Source organism: Thunnus maccoyii, chromosome 2 (assembly GCF_910596095.1).
Source record: "Thunnus maccoyii chromosome 2, fThuMac1.1, whole genome shotgun sequence".
Taxonomy (NCBI): domain Eukaryota; kingdom Metazoa; phylum Chordata; class Actinopteri; order Scombriformes; family Scombridae; genus Thunnus; species Thunnus maccoyii.
The window spans coordinates 29,806,463-29,821,179 of NC_056534.1; the positions used below are offsets into that span (position 1 = coordinate 29,806,463).

General features: G+C 40.6%; 1 protein-coding gene across 1 annotated transcript; it reads right to left on the reverse strand.

The window, feature by feature from the left end:
• Positions 1-3,205: 3,205 nt before the first annotated feature.
• On the reverse strand, positions 3,206-14,696 carry sec23b (SEC23 homolog B, coat complex II component). Its single transcript, XM_042393700.1, has 19 exons — positions 14,520-14,696; positions 12,434-12,661; positions 11,912-11,969; positions 11,678-11,764; positions 10,995-11,231; positions 10,581-10,663; positions 10,307-10,451; positions 7,925-8,083; positions 7,656-7,771; positions 7,408-7,531; positions 7,194-7,274; positions 6,991-7,080; positions 6,640-6,746; positions 6,184-6,337; positions 5,885-5,962; positions 5,615-5,776; positions 5,365-5,451; positions 4,980-5,201; positions 3,206-4,294 (listed from the first exon to the last, which is right to left on the reverse strand). Exons 2-19 carry the CDS (start codon positions 12,652-12,654, stop codon positions 4,205-4,207), a joined length of 2,301 nt encoding a protein of 766 aa, XP_042249634.1. The 5' UTR covers positions 12,655-12,661; positions 14,520-14,696; the 3' UTR covers positions 3,206-4,204.
• Positions 14,697-14,717: the final 21 nt, after the last annotated feature.

Here is a 14,717-nt window from a genome sequence, read left to right on the forward strand (position 1 = left end):
AACAGTGTTTACATCCCTGCAGTAAATGAGGCCAGATAGGCCTGACATCTCTGTTACCTCAGCAGCGTGCCTTCATCTTCAGCCCTGGAGGCTAAGCTGCACTTCAACATGACTCTGAAAAACTGACAAATCAGGCCAAGACTCTCTACCAAAGTGCCTCAAATATGGCTGAATAAGCTGCTGGTGATATGGCAGTTAATTAGCACCTTGGCACGGTCTTGAACATAAAGGTGATCAAAGGGTAAGAGGCACACATGCTTTTGTAATCACACAAGATTAAATGCCCCAATTCTCCCACTTCAAGTACCACATGCTCTACATTATACATGCTTATAGGCAAAAAAAAAAAAAAAAATGAAATATGAAGAACTGTTTTGATATTGTTGAACATACTGGAATACTGTGGGCTAAGTTATAACTGTGTTAGTAAACCCTACAGGTCTCTAAGCTTCAAAAAGTGCTGTGTGTCCTTAAAACACCCAGTGGCTTTTGCCAACAGCTGACAAGCGTCTTATTTAATATCAGCAGCATATTGTAAGTTAGAACAGTTAGCCACCATCTAGTAAACACTGATTATGATGTCCGTGTGGATGGTAATAGGCTGCCTGCTGAGTTTGTGGAAATGACAAGAATTTCATCCTTGCTCAAATAAACACATTTTCAGTCCTTCAGTGTAGTGTGGGGATATGGATGTTCAGCCAAACACACATCCATCAAAGCCTAAATTAGGGGAATAACGTAGTTTGCAACATTTCAGATGAGGAGGTTCTGCTATGTATCCAGTGATGAGGATACTTAACTATGAATTTCAATAGGCTATTTGTGTGAATCTGGGGTCACATACGACTGTTGTTGCTCACCAACAAAACCTTGAAATGATGTCTGTAGATTTTCATATGCCAAAGAAAAAGACTTAAATTATATCAAAATTATAGAAAATGATGCTGGATCATGTTCTCCTTATTGAGAGGTCACAATCTTCAGGCTCTTTGACACAGACTGGTGAACCATTAGCTTATGGTGGTTAACGTTAGCTAGTGTGTGCTATCTTTACATACTGTAGATATTGCTGTGTAAGTGACTGTTACTGAGTCAGTTTACTGATTTCATGATCCTCTCTTCTTGTGCTATTATTAACTATGTCATAGCATTTACCGTGTTAGATCTTAAGTTGGTATACTGAATTTAATCATGGGGTCGCCATGGCTATGGTGTTCAACAGCTCAACTTTATTGCTTCTTCTTTTACATCTTTTCCATACATTCCCAACATCCACTTGCAATATCATCAGTACATGACACCCAAGTTGTCACATTGTGGTCACAGCGGCCACTGGTCGGCAAAAGTTACATAGTCTTGCTTTAAATAATTGGATTAAGTGCACAGCTTTCCTCACAGTTTGTGTCCCAAACACATCACAGTGTTCTCCTGACTGACCAGATTTTATAGTGATGCTGCATTTAGTTCCTCCCTGGAGATTTGAGGGTGCGTTCTTCTCTTTTCACCTTAAAACACATGATTTCTAACCTGCTTTCACTTGTTGCTCACTTATACTTATGGTATGATCTACTACATACACTGTATTTCCATACAAATTAATTATTCATTGTTAATTTCAACAGAAAATGTCTGTTCAATTGTCTCATATTTTTACTATTTTATTGTATGCATATCACAGTTTACTGCATTAACTTCTGTGAAATGCAAAATTAAGTTTATTATTATTAAACAGGAAGGTCTTTGAGAGCTTAATTTCTTCTTGGGGCGACTATTCGCCCATACTTCTGTGGCCGTAAACATTTGACCTTTTCACACACAAATTTTCAATATACAGGCAGACTTCAGTTGTAGCTCCTAGAATTGAAATCAACAGAACAGAACAGAACTACTCTATTTATGGTAGGCATCATCTGACCACAGTATTGTGTCAATCATAGTTATATAAACATGCTATGGCATATTCTATATAGAATACTTACATAAGTTATCTGGGACAGAAGCCAGAATGGATTTCTCTGGCTGATGGACTAGAACTGATCTGTTAGGATTTGATGGGAGATAATAAGATGACACATTTCCTTCCAGCTTTGCCTAAGCCTGGGAATCACATGGACATGAGCATCATGTATGATCACTAAAGAAGAAAAAAAAAAAAGTGGGCTGAGAGAAATTTTAATGTTCTTTTGTTCCTCTTAAGGACAGCACAGCTGCAGCCTTTGCATGCGTTGAAGGGGTCAAGCATATAGAAATGAAGATTAAAATGAAGACAGCGACATGATTGTTTTTCCTTTATGAGATCATTACAGTACGGCCTCAAATCACACAGCACTGCAGCGCTCTACACTGAAACATGGACGGAGCTAAAAGAAGCTTTTGGTATCCATGTCAGAAGAGATTAACAGTCATAGCATTGCATCTTTTCATGTGGCCTTGAATACCTTGGGAGCATATGTGGCTTCAGAGTGCAACATTGTACGACCTAAGCTCTTGATAGACACAGACTTCATTTGTATTTCGGTGGCAACTTCCGCTTAAAGCTGCTAAGAGTAGAATTTGCCTCTTAACAGATAGCCCCTAAGGATTAGTCTTCATAATCTGCAGTTCACTGATCCTCGAAATCATACTGTCTGGGTGCTCGGAAATCAGCTTACAGTGACAGTAGATGGTGTGCAAGTGGTTTTATGATTGAGATTGCGTGTTGTGTGGGTTTTATGTACAGTAGTGACGAATGAGAAAAAGACAGTTGTTTAGGGAGTGTCGTTTCCAATCTGCGCAGAGGATGTGTCACCTAGTGTTGTAGCAACATGCTGTGTGCCAGTCTCTCGCATGCCATCTTTCAAGCCTGCTGTAGTAGGACAGTAAGGCCTTCTGGTCTCCCTGCTGGACACAATGTGTTGCACAGTAGAATCAAACACATGCCTGGTGCATGAAACAAGCTTCTCTGGTCTGCTGTGACGGCGATTTGATGAACCTCGTACGCCACTTAGAGTAACGAGGACAAAAGTTTTGACTTTGTTCTGTCAGTGCGAACACATCTGACCCATGAATCCACTTGCTGAGCTCACTATTAATCAATAGAAAGGACTTATGTCTATGTATGCATTACAAACTGATTCTCATCATTCTAATGTACGGTGGCCTAAATGTGCCTTGTTAAAAAAAAAAAAAAAAGATGCTCATATGAAGACAGACAACATAGGCAGAATGCGTTTTCGTGCCAACAGGCCTTTATGTGGATAGCATTAAGAATCCAGACAGGATCTAAATCAAACAACTGTCCCTTTTATACAGCCGTACAGTATATTAAAGTTTGATTACAAAGACACTTAGGCAGTCCTTGGGTGCAAAATACCAGATGGTGAACAAGACGGGATGAGTGGACTAAACTATAGAGCGCCCTATGAAGTTAAAATAAATCTAAATGTTCGTCATTGAAAACAGTCATCAAATGTCTCACTTGAGTCGATGAGATTGACTTCAATTCCTCAGAACATTAATCCTTGTCATTCAGAGGGAATTTTCTTGGAAAACACTTAAGGTAATCCATGTTGGATCGTTTTTTTTTTTCTTGTCACTTTCAAATATACTGTGATTAACAAGCAGTCAGTGTGAAGACTGATTCGCCCTGTCCACATTCCTTGACCAGCGTTAGAGGTACCGTTATAATTTATTAATTCTAGACACGTCATCTTTAGCTATAGACAAAGCAAACATATATATGCGTCCTATTAAACAGCACTTTCAACCGAGTGTGTTGCAGTGGATACACGTTTTAGGACAAACAGTGAGAGAACAAACAAATTAATTAGTACTCTAATCATTCTGCATGTCAGAGGTCGTAAAATAGAAAACAGAGAATTTGATATTGCTTGGTTGAAGACAGTCTGGTTCTGGAGTACTGGAGCCGTTTCTTATAAATAACAAGTTAATGAAAATGAGTAGAAATGTCACTTGTTTTCTTTCATTAATACAGGAATGTGCAGTTTCCCCCTTGTTCTGTTCCTTTCATATCATGGAAATGTCACATGTGATTCAAGACAGAGCACAGTAAAAATCAAGCAAGCACATACAGTAGACTCTCCGGGTTTGGCTCCTTTACAAAAACAGGGGAAATGTTAATGGATCCCTATAGCAGAACAGGAATGTTGTATCACTCCTTCTTCTTCTTCTTCTTCTTCTTATGTTCTCTCCATTTTGTGGATATCTACGCAGAGCTGGACACAGCCAGTTTCTTCAAGTGGTCCATGAAGACCTGCAGGCTGACGTCATCTGTAAGGATCGGGGCTCCTGTCTCCTACAGTCGCACAGGCAAAAGGGGAGGGACAAAAATAGTGGTTGAGTGTTTTACTCTTCCTTTCAAACAGATCCTTCATGGCATAACTCTGATCAATTTAATAACCAAATGCATTTATCAATAAGATTAGTTTATGTAAGAACTCCTGATAATCTCATTCTCAGGCTGCTGTAGATATATATTCACAATGTTTGTATACAGCAGGTTATGGTTCAGCTCTTACTTGACTTGGGAAATAAGAGATTAATGCTATTTTCAGCTTTCAATCTTCCCCACTTAGACTCAGAGGTCAGCTAATCCAAGACCTGTGTTTGCTGACAGTGTAACATTAAATCTTCTGAGTTGTCACTGCAGATTGTTTTTCACTCAGGCTGCAGACCTCCAGGGATTTTAAAGTCTTGATTTGGAGGAGGAAATGACACATTTTGGAAACTTTTCAGAAATTGTGTCATAGTTACTTATGTTTATGAATGCGGAATAAACTGTCAGGGGGCTGCGCATGACATCATCTTATTTAAAATGAGAATAAAAAACCCTAAAAGAATTAATAGAGATGCCATTTTTAAAAACCGTAGTCTATTTCCATTTTGCTTTTAGAAGACTAATTATTCACTCAGTCCATTTTAAAACATAGAAAGTGTACCACAAAAAAAAAAAAAGTACATTGTAGCTTATAATACAGTACCTGTCCCCAGGCGTAGAGGTTGTTGTGGGTCTGTGAGGGGTTGACTTTTGAGAGCAGGAAGCGAGCCTGTGAGCCTCCGTGCTCTGTGTCGATGTAGCGTGGCATGGGGAAGCGAGTCTGTAGGATCTCCTGGGCGTCATCCAGTGGAGCTTGCAGGAGCTGTTTGAAGTTCTCATACTCTGCCATTTCCTGGTAGCCTGCCTTTCGCCACTGAGCTATGGTCTGTGAGGAAAATGGCAGAATTAAGTTATGTCTGCTGTTTAGTCTCAAGAAAGAAATTACGGAGACAACAGATATACAGATTTTTGGAGCTGAAATGGAGATAAATCAAATCTTGTGAAATGAACAGACGCTTTGTTGGTTAGTCTGTGGTCTGCTTACTCACCTCTCCGTGGTAGATAACCAGCTGGAAGAAAGTGTCCATCAGCAGGATCCGATCTGGCAGGATACTGCTGCTGTCCAGGAGCACAGGCTATGAAGAAAAGATACACACAGGATACGGTTTTAGAATACAAAAACTGACAGACATTTCATATAAAAAGACATTTAGAGGAAACTTCTAGGACAGGCCAGATGCTCTGCGACCAGTGGGATACATAGAACACTAATGATGGTGTTGAGGGTGTGAGGCTGACCTCTGGTGGCCCGTGGAAGGAGTATGAGTAGAGGATGGGCTGGATCATGATCAGGGACTGGGTCAGGTCCTGCCTGACAAAGTGATGCCTGTAATAGGACGACTCATCTGGACTGTTGTTGAACACCTGCAGGAAGGGCGACCGCCTCAGGTGGAACATAAACTGCAGGTGGAGGAGAGAGGAATTAGGTCCCGGGAACATCAAATTAATAAAGACTGTGTAATTCAATTGATTATTTATTTACACATTCATAAAATAGTAGAGGTTTACCTGTGGGTAAAGCGACAGAGACTCTGACAGTTTGAAAGATGTAGGATCGTCTTTATTGAACTGGCCGAACTTCTGACACTGAAAGTGAGGCAGACAAAACATTGTTTAAACACTAAATGTGCCAGAGAATAACCTTTTTATATAACCTAGCACATCATAGGATTACCACAACACGTGAACACCTGCAGAATGACGTTTTAGCTATTTATAGTCCACATTCCAAACAAATCCAACGACGCATTGTTCTTTGCGTCACAAAGAGCAGGTGGTGCAGTTAGTTTTGGGGGCGTGCCACTCACCAGGCGGATAAGCTGCCTGTCAAGCCAACGCAGGACATCCGGTCCCTCCTCCGACTCCGCTCTGAAGACTCCCAGGCGAGCCATGAGCACGGCGGCCGCCTCTTGGTCGAATGACGACTCGATGTGCTGGATTTGGGACTGTGCGTCTGCCCAGCTTGAGTAGGGAGGAGGGAAGCGAGAGAGAAGAAAGCAGGTGAATATGGGTGTGGTGTGAATGACGCACATGCACAAAGGTCTCTGAAGGCTTTGTCTCAAATTGCAGGAATGTAAACATCCTTTTGTTTGGCTGATATTGATTCAAGCTGTCACTTTCTACACTACACTCAGCAGAAAAATTAACTAGCTTGTGAGCAATAATATGCGATGTTGACCTAGAATAAAGTACAATTTTAAGTGCAGTCTTGTCTGTAATAAATCACTGTAAACTATATTTGTGAAACATAAAACCAGTCTTACTTCCTGGCGATGGTGGTGACCCGTATCCTCCTCTGTGTGTTGGAGTGCTGGTACTGGGTTACGAACTGGATTGCCCCTCGGCCGCCCTGAGGGACTGGTGCGTTGTGCTACACACACAAAAACAGAAGAGACAGTGAGATGTTCATCGCCTTCTTATTCCCTCTCTTTGCACTGACAAAAGGCCTTCTACTACAAGCAAGAAACCACATACAAAGCCATTGTTTGAAGACTTTTCGCTAAACAAACCCACCATCACAACTATTCACTCCTTGATGTGATTAGCTGTACTTAACCTCTTAACTTAACTTACTCAACCTACAGTAATCCCGTCATTTTTTTTTTTTTTTTTACCTGATTCACCACTTCAAAATAAATGGCCAAAGTGGTGGAGGGGTTGATACTGCACACTTTCCACTGGCTTGTGCCGCCGATACCCATCTCCTACACAAAACAGAGAATACGTTATGGTGAATGCCAGTAAAGAACAGCTCTCAGATGACCTATTGTGTGAACGAAGGAATCTGAATGTCCCAGTTTCGGGGACAATGACTCACATTCTCTGAAACACAGGGACCCTTGGAGTTGAGTGAAACACAAGGTCCGATGGTCCCGCACACCTTCAGCTCCCTTGATGTCTACACAGACAGAAAGAGAGATATTAATTCAACTTTTGTGAGGTAGGTATAAATCTGTCCTATGCTCTGATATGGATGATTGTGGAATTTTAGAAATTCGTGTATGTATAAATGACTACAATCACTTCTTTACCTTGACCTCCAGGACGCCTCCGAAGGCCATGCGGAAGTCTCCGTTGTAGTCTTTGTTGAAGACTCTCTGGAAGGTTTGTTTGAACAGAGAGGTGTTGAAGGAGTCTCCCATCACTATGTGGCCCCTGAAAATACAGCACAACAAATCATTAAGATTCTAAACTATCCTTTAAGAATTGCATATCCATAATACTTAGACAAATATGATGCCCACACCCTGAACTGTTTTAATAGTAAGTGCTGACGTACCCAGTGAGATTAGATAAGCACTTCATCTCCAGCAGTCCGGTCTGGTCTAGAGCACAGGCGTAGATGTCAATGCAGTGGCCGTTTACTGCTGAACGGTTGGCCATGGCTTCGTAGTACTGTGTCATGCAAAAACATGAAACAACAGCTTTATAACAGTGAAAATATACTCAGTACACTTTAAGAAACTGATATGAATTTAATAAAGTCTTTTTTTTTTGTACTGTTGCAAATGCCAAGATTTGTATGAGAGGATTCATGCATTTGTTCACCTTGGTGGCTTTCTTCAGGTGGCGAGCGTTATCCTTCTGGATGTCATGCCAGGAGCGGATGGGAGTTTTCAGTTCATCACCCACCACCATGCCTGGGCCCTGGGTGGGGGGCCCTCCGATGAACAGCATCACACGAGCCCCTGTGTTGGGGAATGTACCCTGAGGATGAGGAGAGGAGGATTTGATTTTTAGTTCCCGCAAATGCCGTTAGATCTCCGCTCAAGTTACAATTTAAAATGGTAAGAATTTTATTCTACTATTCTACTCAATTCAATTCAGACTTTATTAAGGACACAGATCATGGGGGGCCCATAGCACAATAAAATTCAACGAAGAAAAGAAGAAAAACAAACAAAAAAAAGAGACATTTCACAACGATCAGACATTTGCATACAGGATGAAACACCAACGGTTCCACATTCTAGACAAGAACCTGTCTGTCATTATAAGCCACCATGAGTCTCTTCATGCTGCCTTTTCTGTAGCAACACCGCAGGTGGGCAGTATGTAGCGGGGTAACAACAGCTTTAAAAAGAGAGGACTTCACAGTAAATTTATGAGCCAACATTTGCTTGTGCATACAACTTTCAACAGTCTGTAAATGTCATCTAAGATGTTGTGATAAGACGTCTTATCGATAGATCACTGTTTATGTGATGGTTTAAATACTCATTTTCTGTCTTTTACTTCTGAAAATCATAATATTACTCTTATTTGCATTATATTATGTTGATATCTATACCATATTGTGAGCGTACCCTCAATAACTGTTGAAGTCCAGCACTACATGGACAGAAAATCACCAAATCATCTGCGTACATAAGGTGGTTAATGAGAACATTACCAACCATAGACCTGTTCCACATCCTTTTAACTGCACTGACAGATCATCCTATAGATGTTAAAAAGAGAAGAAGACAAAATACCGCCCTGTCGACCTCTATTATTCACATGGAACTGAACAGATACAGAATTTTCCCATTTAACTCTCATAGTCTGATGAGCATACCAGAAAACCAGGATTCTCACTAGAAACCCTCTTTGATATGATTTGTTAAATCATTTTTCATGATTTATATGATCAAAAGCTTTAAAGGCATCAATAAAACACAACAAAAATTACCTTTTGTATTATCTAAAATCTCCTTTAAGGAAAAAATACAATAATAATACAACATTAAGTAGTGAGTGTACAGTATGCACTTATTTAGATCCATATTAATTTCCTGTTGCACATCTGTACGGCTCATAAACTGGCGCCATTGTGGGTAAAATGGTCAGTACTGTGTTGTACTTGTCCCAAATCCCTGTTTTGGGCCATGGATGTGAATAAAGAGCACTAATGGACTAGTGACCTAGTTCTCAAATTTGCCTTTTAAAGAAGAGTGTCAGCGGGTAAAGAAGCTAAGACTGAGGATCACTTGTGCAAATAAAGCACCAGTGATCTATAAAGGGACATTTTTTAAAGACGAGACCATTTGACGGCGCCGAGTATGGGTAAGTAGGGTTCACAACAGCAAATAAAACATAATTATAATACAAAAATTCTTAATTATTTTATCCAGGATTAAATTATTTTCCATCCTATTAAAACAAATCTGCCTCAAGTGACTGAATATGTAAAGAGAGTAATAAATCTGAATGAGAGCCTTGAGGGAATCACTCTCAGCAAAGGGCAAACCTCTCAGCCAACACTACAACAAAGTCCATAGTCCAGGAGTCTGGGAAAGTCTGAGACACACTGAGACATTTGGAACCGGTCCACGTAATCACAAAGCCCCTGGTAGGAGCTTTTAATATAATGTGAACATTCAATAGGAAGCAAACACGGATTCATTAAGAAAAAAGGGAGAAAGTTGACTCATTCACTGAGAACAATTAAACTAGCTGATAGTGGATGTTGACTGCTTTTTGCAGCTCTGCCATAAACGTAAAAGACCCATTCATCAAGTCAAATGCTTCTTTACGAATCAGTGAATCTGAAGTCACTGAAAGAGTCAAATTTATTCTAATCAGGCCTCATCTTCTGTCTGCTAAAGTAGAGTACAGCAGGAATGATCTGTTGTACTCAGTCAGTTACATAACCACACAGATTAGCAGTAGGAGAAGAGAGGATAATGATGATGGAGGGGAAAAAGACAGAAGGCAAACAGGAATCGGCCTTTGAACCAACAAAGCAGAAGTACTGTTTCTGCAGAAGATAATCATCACAGAGTGTGTGTGTGTGTGTTTCTCAACGGTTACATGTGGCACAGTCATCTTGAAGAGGCTAAAGTTCAGGTTAGTTCCTCAATAAATTACTACTAATTCATTTGTTGAGTTTATAACTACATTATTGTCTGTGTGTGTGTGTGTGCGTGTGTGTGTGTGCGTGCATTGTACCTCCAGCAGTCCAACAGCAACAGACAGTGCAACACCGGTGGAGCGGAGGGGCCGTTTACCCTGAGGAACGGGCCAGGGGTCTCTCTGAAGTTCACCAAGCAAGTCGGTCAGATTCATATCCACTCTGTGTACAGGCTGAAGGAACCTGGATATGAACACACACACACACACACACATATACAAATTAGACAAGAAAAGCACTCTTCAACATGGAGAAATGGCTACCATTAACTGACAAAGATACATGGGATATGCTGCTGCTGCTCCTCCATACCTGCAAGAGGCTGCAGCATCGTTAGGTGCTGGTGGGCGTCCTTGCTGTCCTGCTGCTGCTGGCTTTGTTAAACCAAGCATCTCCTGAAACACACAAAACACACACACATTGATAGTGGGCAAAGATCTCAGCTGCTTTGTTCCACAGATTTCAAAAGCACAAATTCTATGGGAGAATACAGCGAGGGCGATTTGAAGTGAACTAAAAAGAAACATTTTTTATTGTAATAATATTAAATCCAACTATGTTCAGTTTAAGTCTTCCCAGTGTGGCATCCAACTTAGCTTGAAACATCATATATGTGAAAATTAACTTTATTCTACCAAAACTGTCCTTTAGATCTGAAAAATTATTTACTATCACTTTTCCCCAGAGTTCCCATATCAATCTCTCTAATCTCCCCCCTCCTTTTACCTGGATCTGTTTGGAGGAGAGATCCTTGGTGCCTCTGAACACGTAGCTCTTGGCGATCCCCTCACAGCTGAGCTCGTGAACCTGGACCATGCGTCCAAATGTGATGAGGCCTACCAGGGCGTTGGGTGGGAGCAAGCTGAGCGACATCTGAAGGGACTCCTTGAGGGCCTGGAGGTCCTCTTCTTCCAAACATGTGTCCACCACATAGAGGAAGATCAGAGGAGTCGGAGGTCCGCGCTGCAAAGAGAATTTAAAAGAATTCATGTTTAATGTTCGGTTTGCTGTTTGTGAATGTATGTTTTTGAAAAAGCTTGCACTCGCAGAGACAATGTGATTCCGTCAGCGGCTTATATTACTCTGAAAACCATATGCATTATTTATGAAGTAGCCACAATAGCAGTCAGGCACTCAGTAGTTGCTAAACCAAGGATGTTTTTGTATTATTTCGATTACTAATGCATCTTATAGCTGTATGAAGTTTTAATTACTTGTGCTTAAAACTATGGGCATTTATTATATATATTACATTTGCCCCTAGCTGAAAAATAAATATAAGAACTCCTCACGTATGGAGGTCATTATCCAAAATCGTTAATATTCACCTTTGCACAGTACATTTTCAGTACATATAATCTCCATGCACATGGCTGAGGTCAGAGTGCAGACATGTGTGTTGTATTTACCTGCACTATGTACTCAATGGTAGAAAACTGTGGCATGAGTTCAGCTGGCTGGTTCACTTCTGATATACCTGCATAAGAGGGAGGGAACTGCAGAAACACAGAGAGAATCAGATTAACCAACCTAATAAAGGAATGTTGCTTGTCCACATGTAGTTATGCAGGTTTTGTAAAAGTGACTGCAACTATGAATATCAAATACAGCTCTAAAATTATCCTGTGAACGTCAGTACTCACTGGGTTTCTCTGGAAGCAGAAGTTGCACGCCCATATTTTTGCTCTGAAGTCAACTTGACTGTAAAAGAGGGATCAAAACTATTTAGGGTTTGCATCCAGTTGGCGGGAGCGTAACTGTGAGCGATAGTGGGCGGCTGCACAAGGTGTATGTCAAGTTCTTTTGTACCACACCTACAACTTAAAACTGAAGTACTAAAGTTACAAATGTTAAGACCTCAGCAAATGCTGACGCGTCAACAAATAAACACACAGCAACAAATTCAAATTACTGCAACCTACAGTCATCCTCATTTACATTTACTCAAAAAGTACTAAAATTAGAAAATATCAAGAACACAGCTGGCAAAGGACAGTTTCATAGATGTTTTTTAAACCATTCCCATGTAAAAGATGGCAAAATGAAACCACCACGTCAACATAAAGGCTAAATACGCACATTATTGCTATCTAATGTTATGCAGTTTAAAGATAGCAAAAAGTACACATCAGTAAGAATGGGCATTGTTTTTCTGTGTAACTCACCACAGTGGGTTGAGCACTGCCTTGCAGTTGGCACGGCTGCACAGCACTGGTTCATATTGGACCGGGGGCAGGTCAGGCCTCTCCTTCAGGGGTGTGAAGAGGCAGGAGACTGGGACCACAAGCCTGGTGGCTTCCAGACGGCTGGAGGGCCAGAGGTTCCAGCTGAATCTCACCCCGTCCCTGTCTTCATTCTGTTGGATGAACTCCTGGTAGGTCGCCATCACCGAGCTGCAGCAGAGAAAGAGCCCGGTGAGGTTGTAAGTCTAATGGAAGACCTGGAGATAATCACTGTGACACTCTGAACTCGCTCCTGTTTTTGTCTGTCTCTCTAAAACTACCTGCTCTTTCCTACTGGCTACTGTCATTGAACACCTGCTTTTTTATTACAGGTGTTCTTTTGTAGGATAAGACGTAGATACTTGAAGGCATGACGCACAAAGCTGTCACCAGGAAACCTGACCAGCGTGTTTGGTGTGGAAGAGTGCAGTGTAGTGGAATCCCAGAGGTATTTTAAGCTCCACCTTTGTTGGCATGTGTCAGTGAAAAATCAATGACGCCTTAAGCAAAGCATCACCAGGACTCCTGTTGTAGCAACTGTGTACTCTCCCTCTTTCTCACCGCTATTACAGGACACAATAAAACAATATTTCAGCCATATTATGAGAAGAATTTGAAAAGACGGCAAAAACAAAAGTCACAATCTTTTGTTGTCAGCTGGACATACAATTTGTAGAGAGTTAAACTACTGTAAACCTGACAACTGTGTACTAGGTAGGGATGCAACTATTGATTATTCTCATTGTCTGTTAATCTGTTCAATTAATCAACTAATCATTTGGTCTATATAATGTCAGAAAATGGTGATGTGTTTTGTCTGATCAACAGTCTGATCAAAGATATTCAGTTTACTATCACATAAGACAATGAAAGTCAGCAAATTATCACAACAGACACTGGAACTAAGGAAATGTTTGGCACTTTTGCTTGAAAAATTACTCTCATAATAGATGACGATTCATTTTCTGTCAATATACAGTAACTGTATAATCTCCTACTTCATCTAATCAATTAATCATCTAATCATTTCAGCTCTAGTACAACAACAGATTGTTCAAAATTGTTGATTTGCTTTTAGTAAATAAATAAGAAACAAAGAGAGGGGATGAATTTCTCAGTAGCTAAAAAACACAGCTGACAAAAGAATTATCCACACTATAACTTTAGTTGGGTGATTCAAGTATCCATTTAGAGCTGAAGCAATTAGGCAATAAGTAACAGATTAGTCAGGTGACAAAAATAATCTGCAATTATTGTAATAGTTATTTGTCACTTTTCAAGCATGAATGCAAAACATTCCATAGTCCCAGCTACTCAAACGTGAGGATGTTGCTGCGTATCTCTGTCATGTCTGTAGGAAGTTAGAGTTTTAAACTATAAAACAAACATTTTGAAGACATCACCTTGAGGAGATTAATCAATAATGGAAAAAGAATTGTCAGCTGCCCCAAATCTAATGTTTCTTTCTATTTGTTTGTGACCTTTGACTAGCCATATCTACAGAAAGGGGAGTGGAAGTGATACTGTTATGTGGGGCATGATATGGGGGGTACCACTCTGAGGGAAAGTACCGTCATCCTTTACTTTCAATCATACACAGGCATCACTGTTTAGAGCAAGTCATACAGTATAGTGAACCTGATTACTTAGAAGTGTATAACACAGGCTACAGGCCATGTAACATCACTGATGAACCCACCAGTGAAGGTCAGTAAGTTAACGTTAGCTGTGTGTCTTGAACAGCATTTCTACTCAGAAATCATTCAAATATAACCGTTTTCGCGGTGTGTGGTCGCACAACGAGACACACGAATAACAACCACGGTGGTTGTAGAAACCCAATGTAATTAACAGCAAATGTTATTTTAATCATCATCGTTGCCAAATGACACACCACTGCTCTCTCGATAAACGCTACGTTGAAAAACTGGCTAACGGAATGTAGCATTAACCTACTTCCTGTCCCCTTCATAAATGGAAGCAGAAAACAGGCGGCCTACTTTCGAGCAAAATTAAGACGAGAGCTTACCTTTTATATCAGGTTGGCCTCGGGTCTAGTCAAAGAGCTAAACAGTCTATTCTGCTGAAAACAAATTACAGCATTTGGAGGTAAAAGCCGACGGATGTACAGGAGAACAGAAGACGACGGAGAGGGGCTCACTCCTATCTGCCGGCTGCTGTACTTTACTAGAATGACGTGTTACTCTAAGTTCAGACGTCTCCTATT

Bases quoted from the DNA above. Each gene is read 5' to 3' on its own strand.
- sec23b (XM_042393700.1), bottom strand. From the start codon at position 12,654: ATGGCGACCTACCAGGAGTTCATCCAACAGAATGAAGACAGGGACGGG. The intron at 11,970-12,433 runs GTGAGTTACACA...CCTCTTTTACAG, and splicing joins GCAGTGCTCAACCCACTGTG to TCAAGTTGACTTCAGAGCAA. The intron at 4,295-4,979 runs GTACTGTATTAT...GTGCGACTGTAG, and splicing joins ACCTCTACGCCTGGGGACAG to GAGACAGGAGCCCCGATCCT.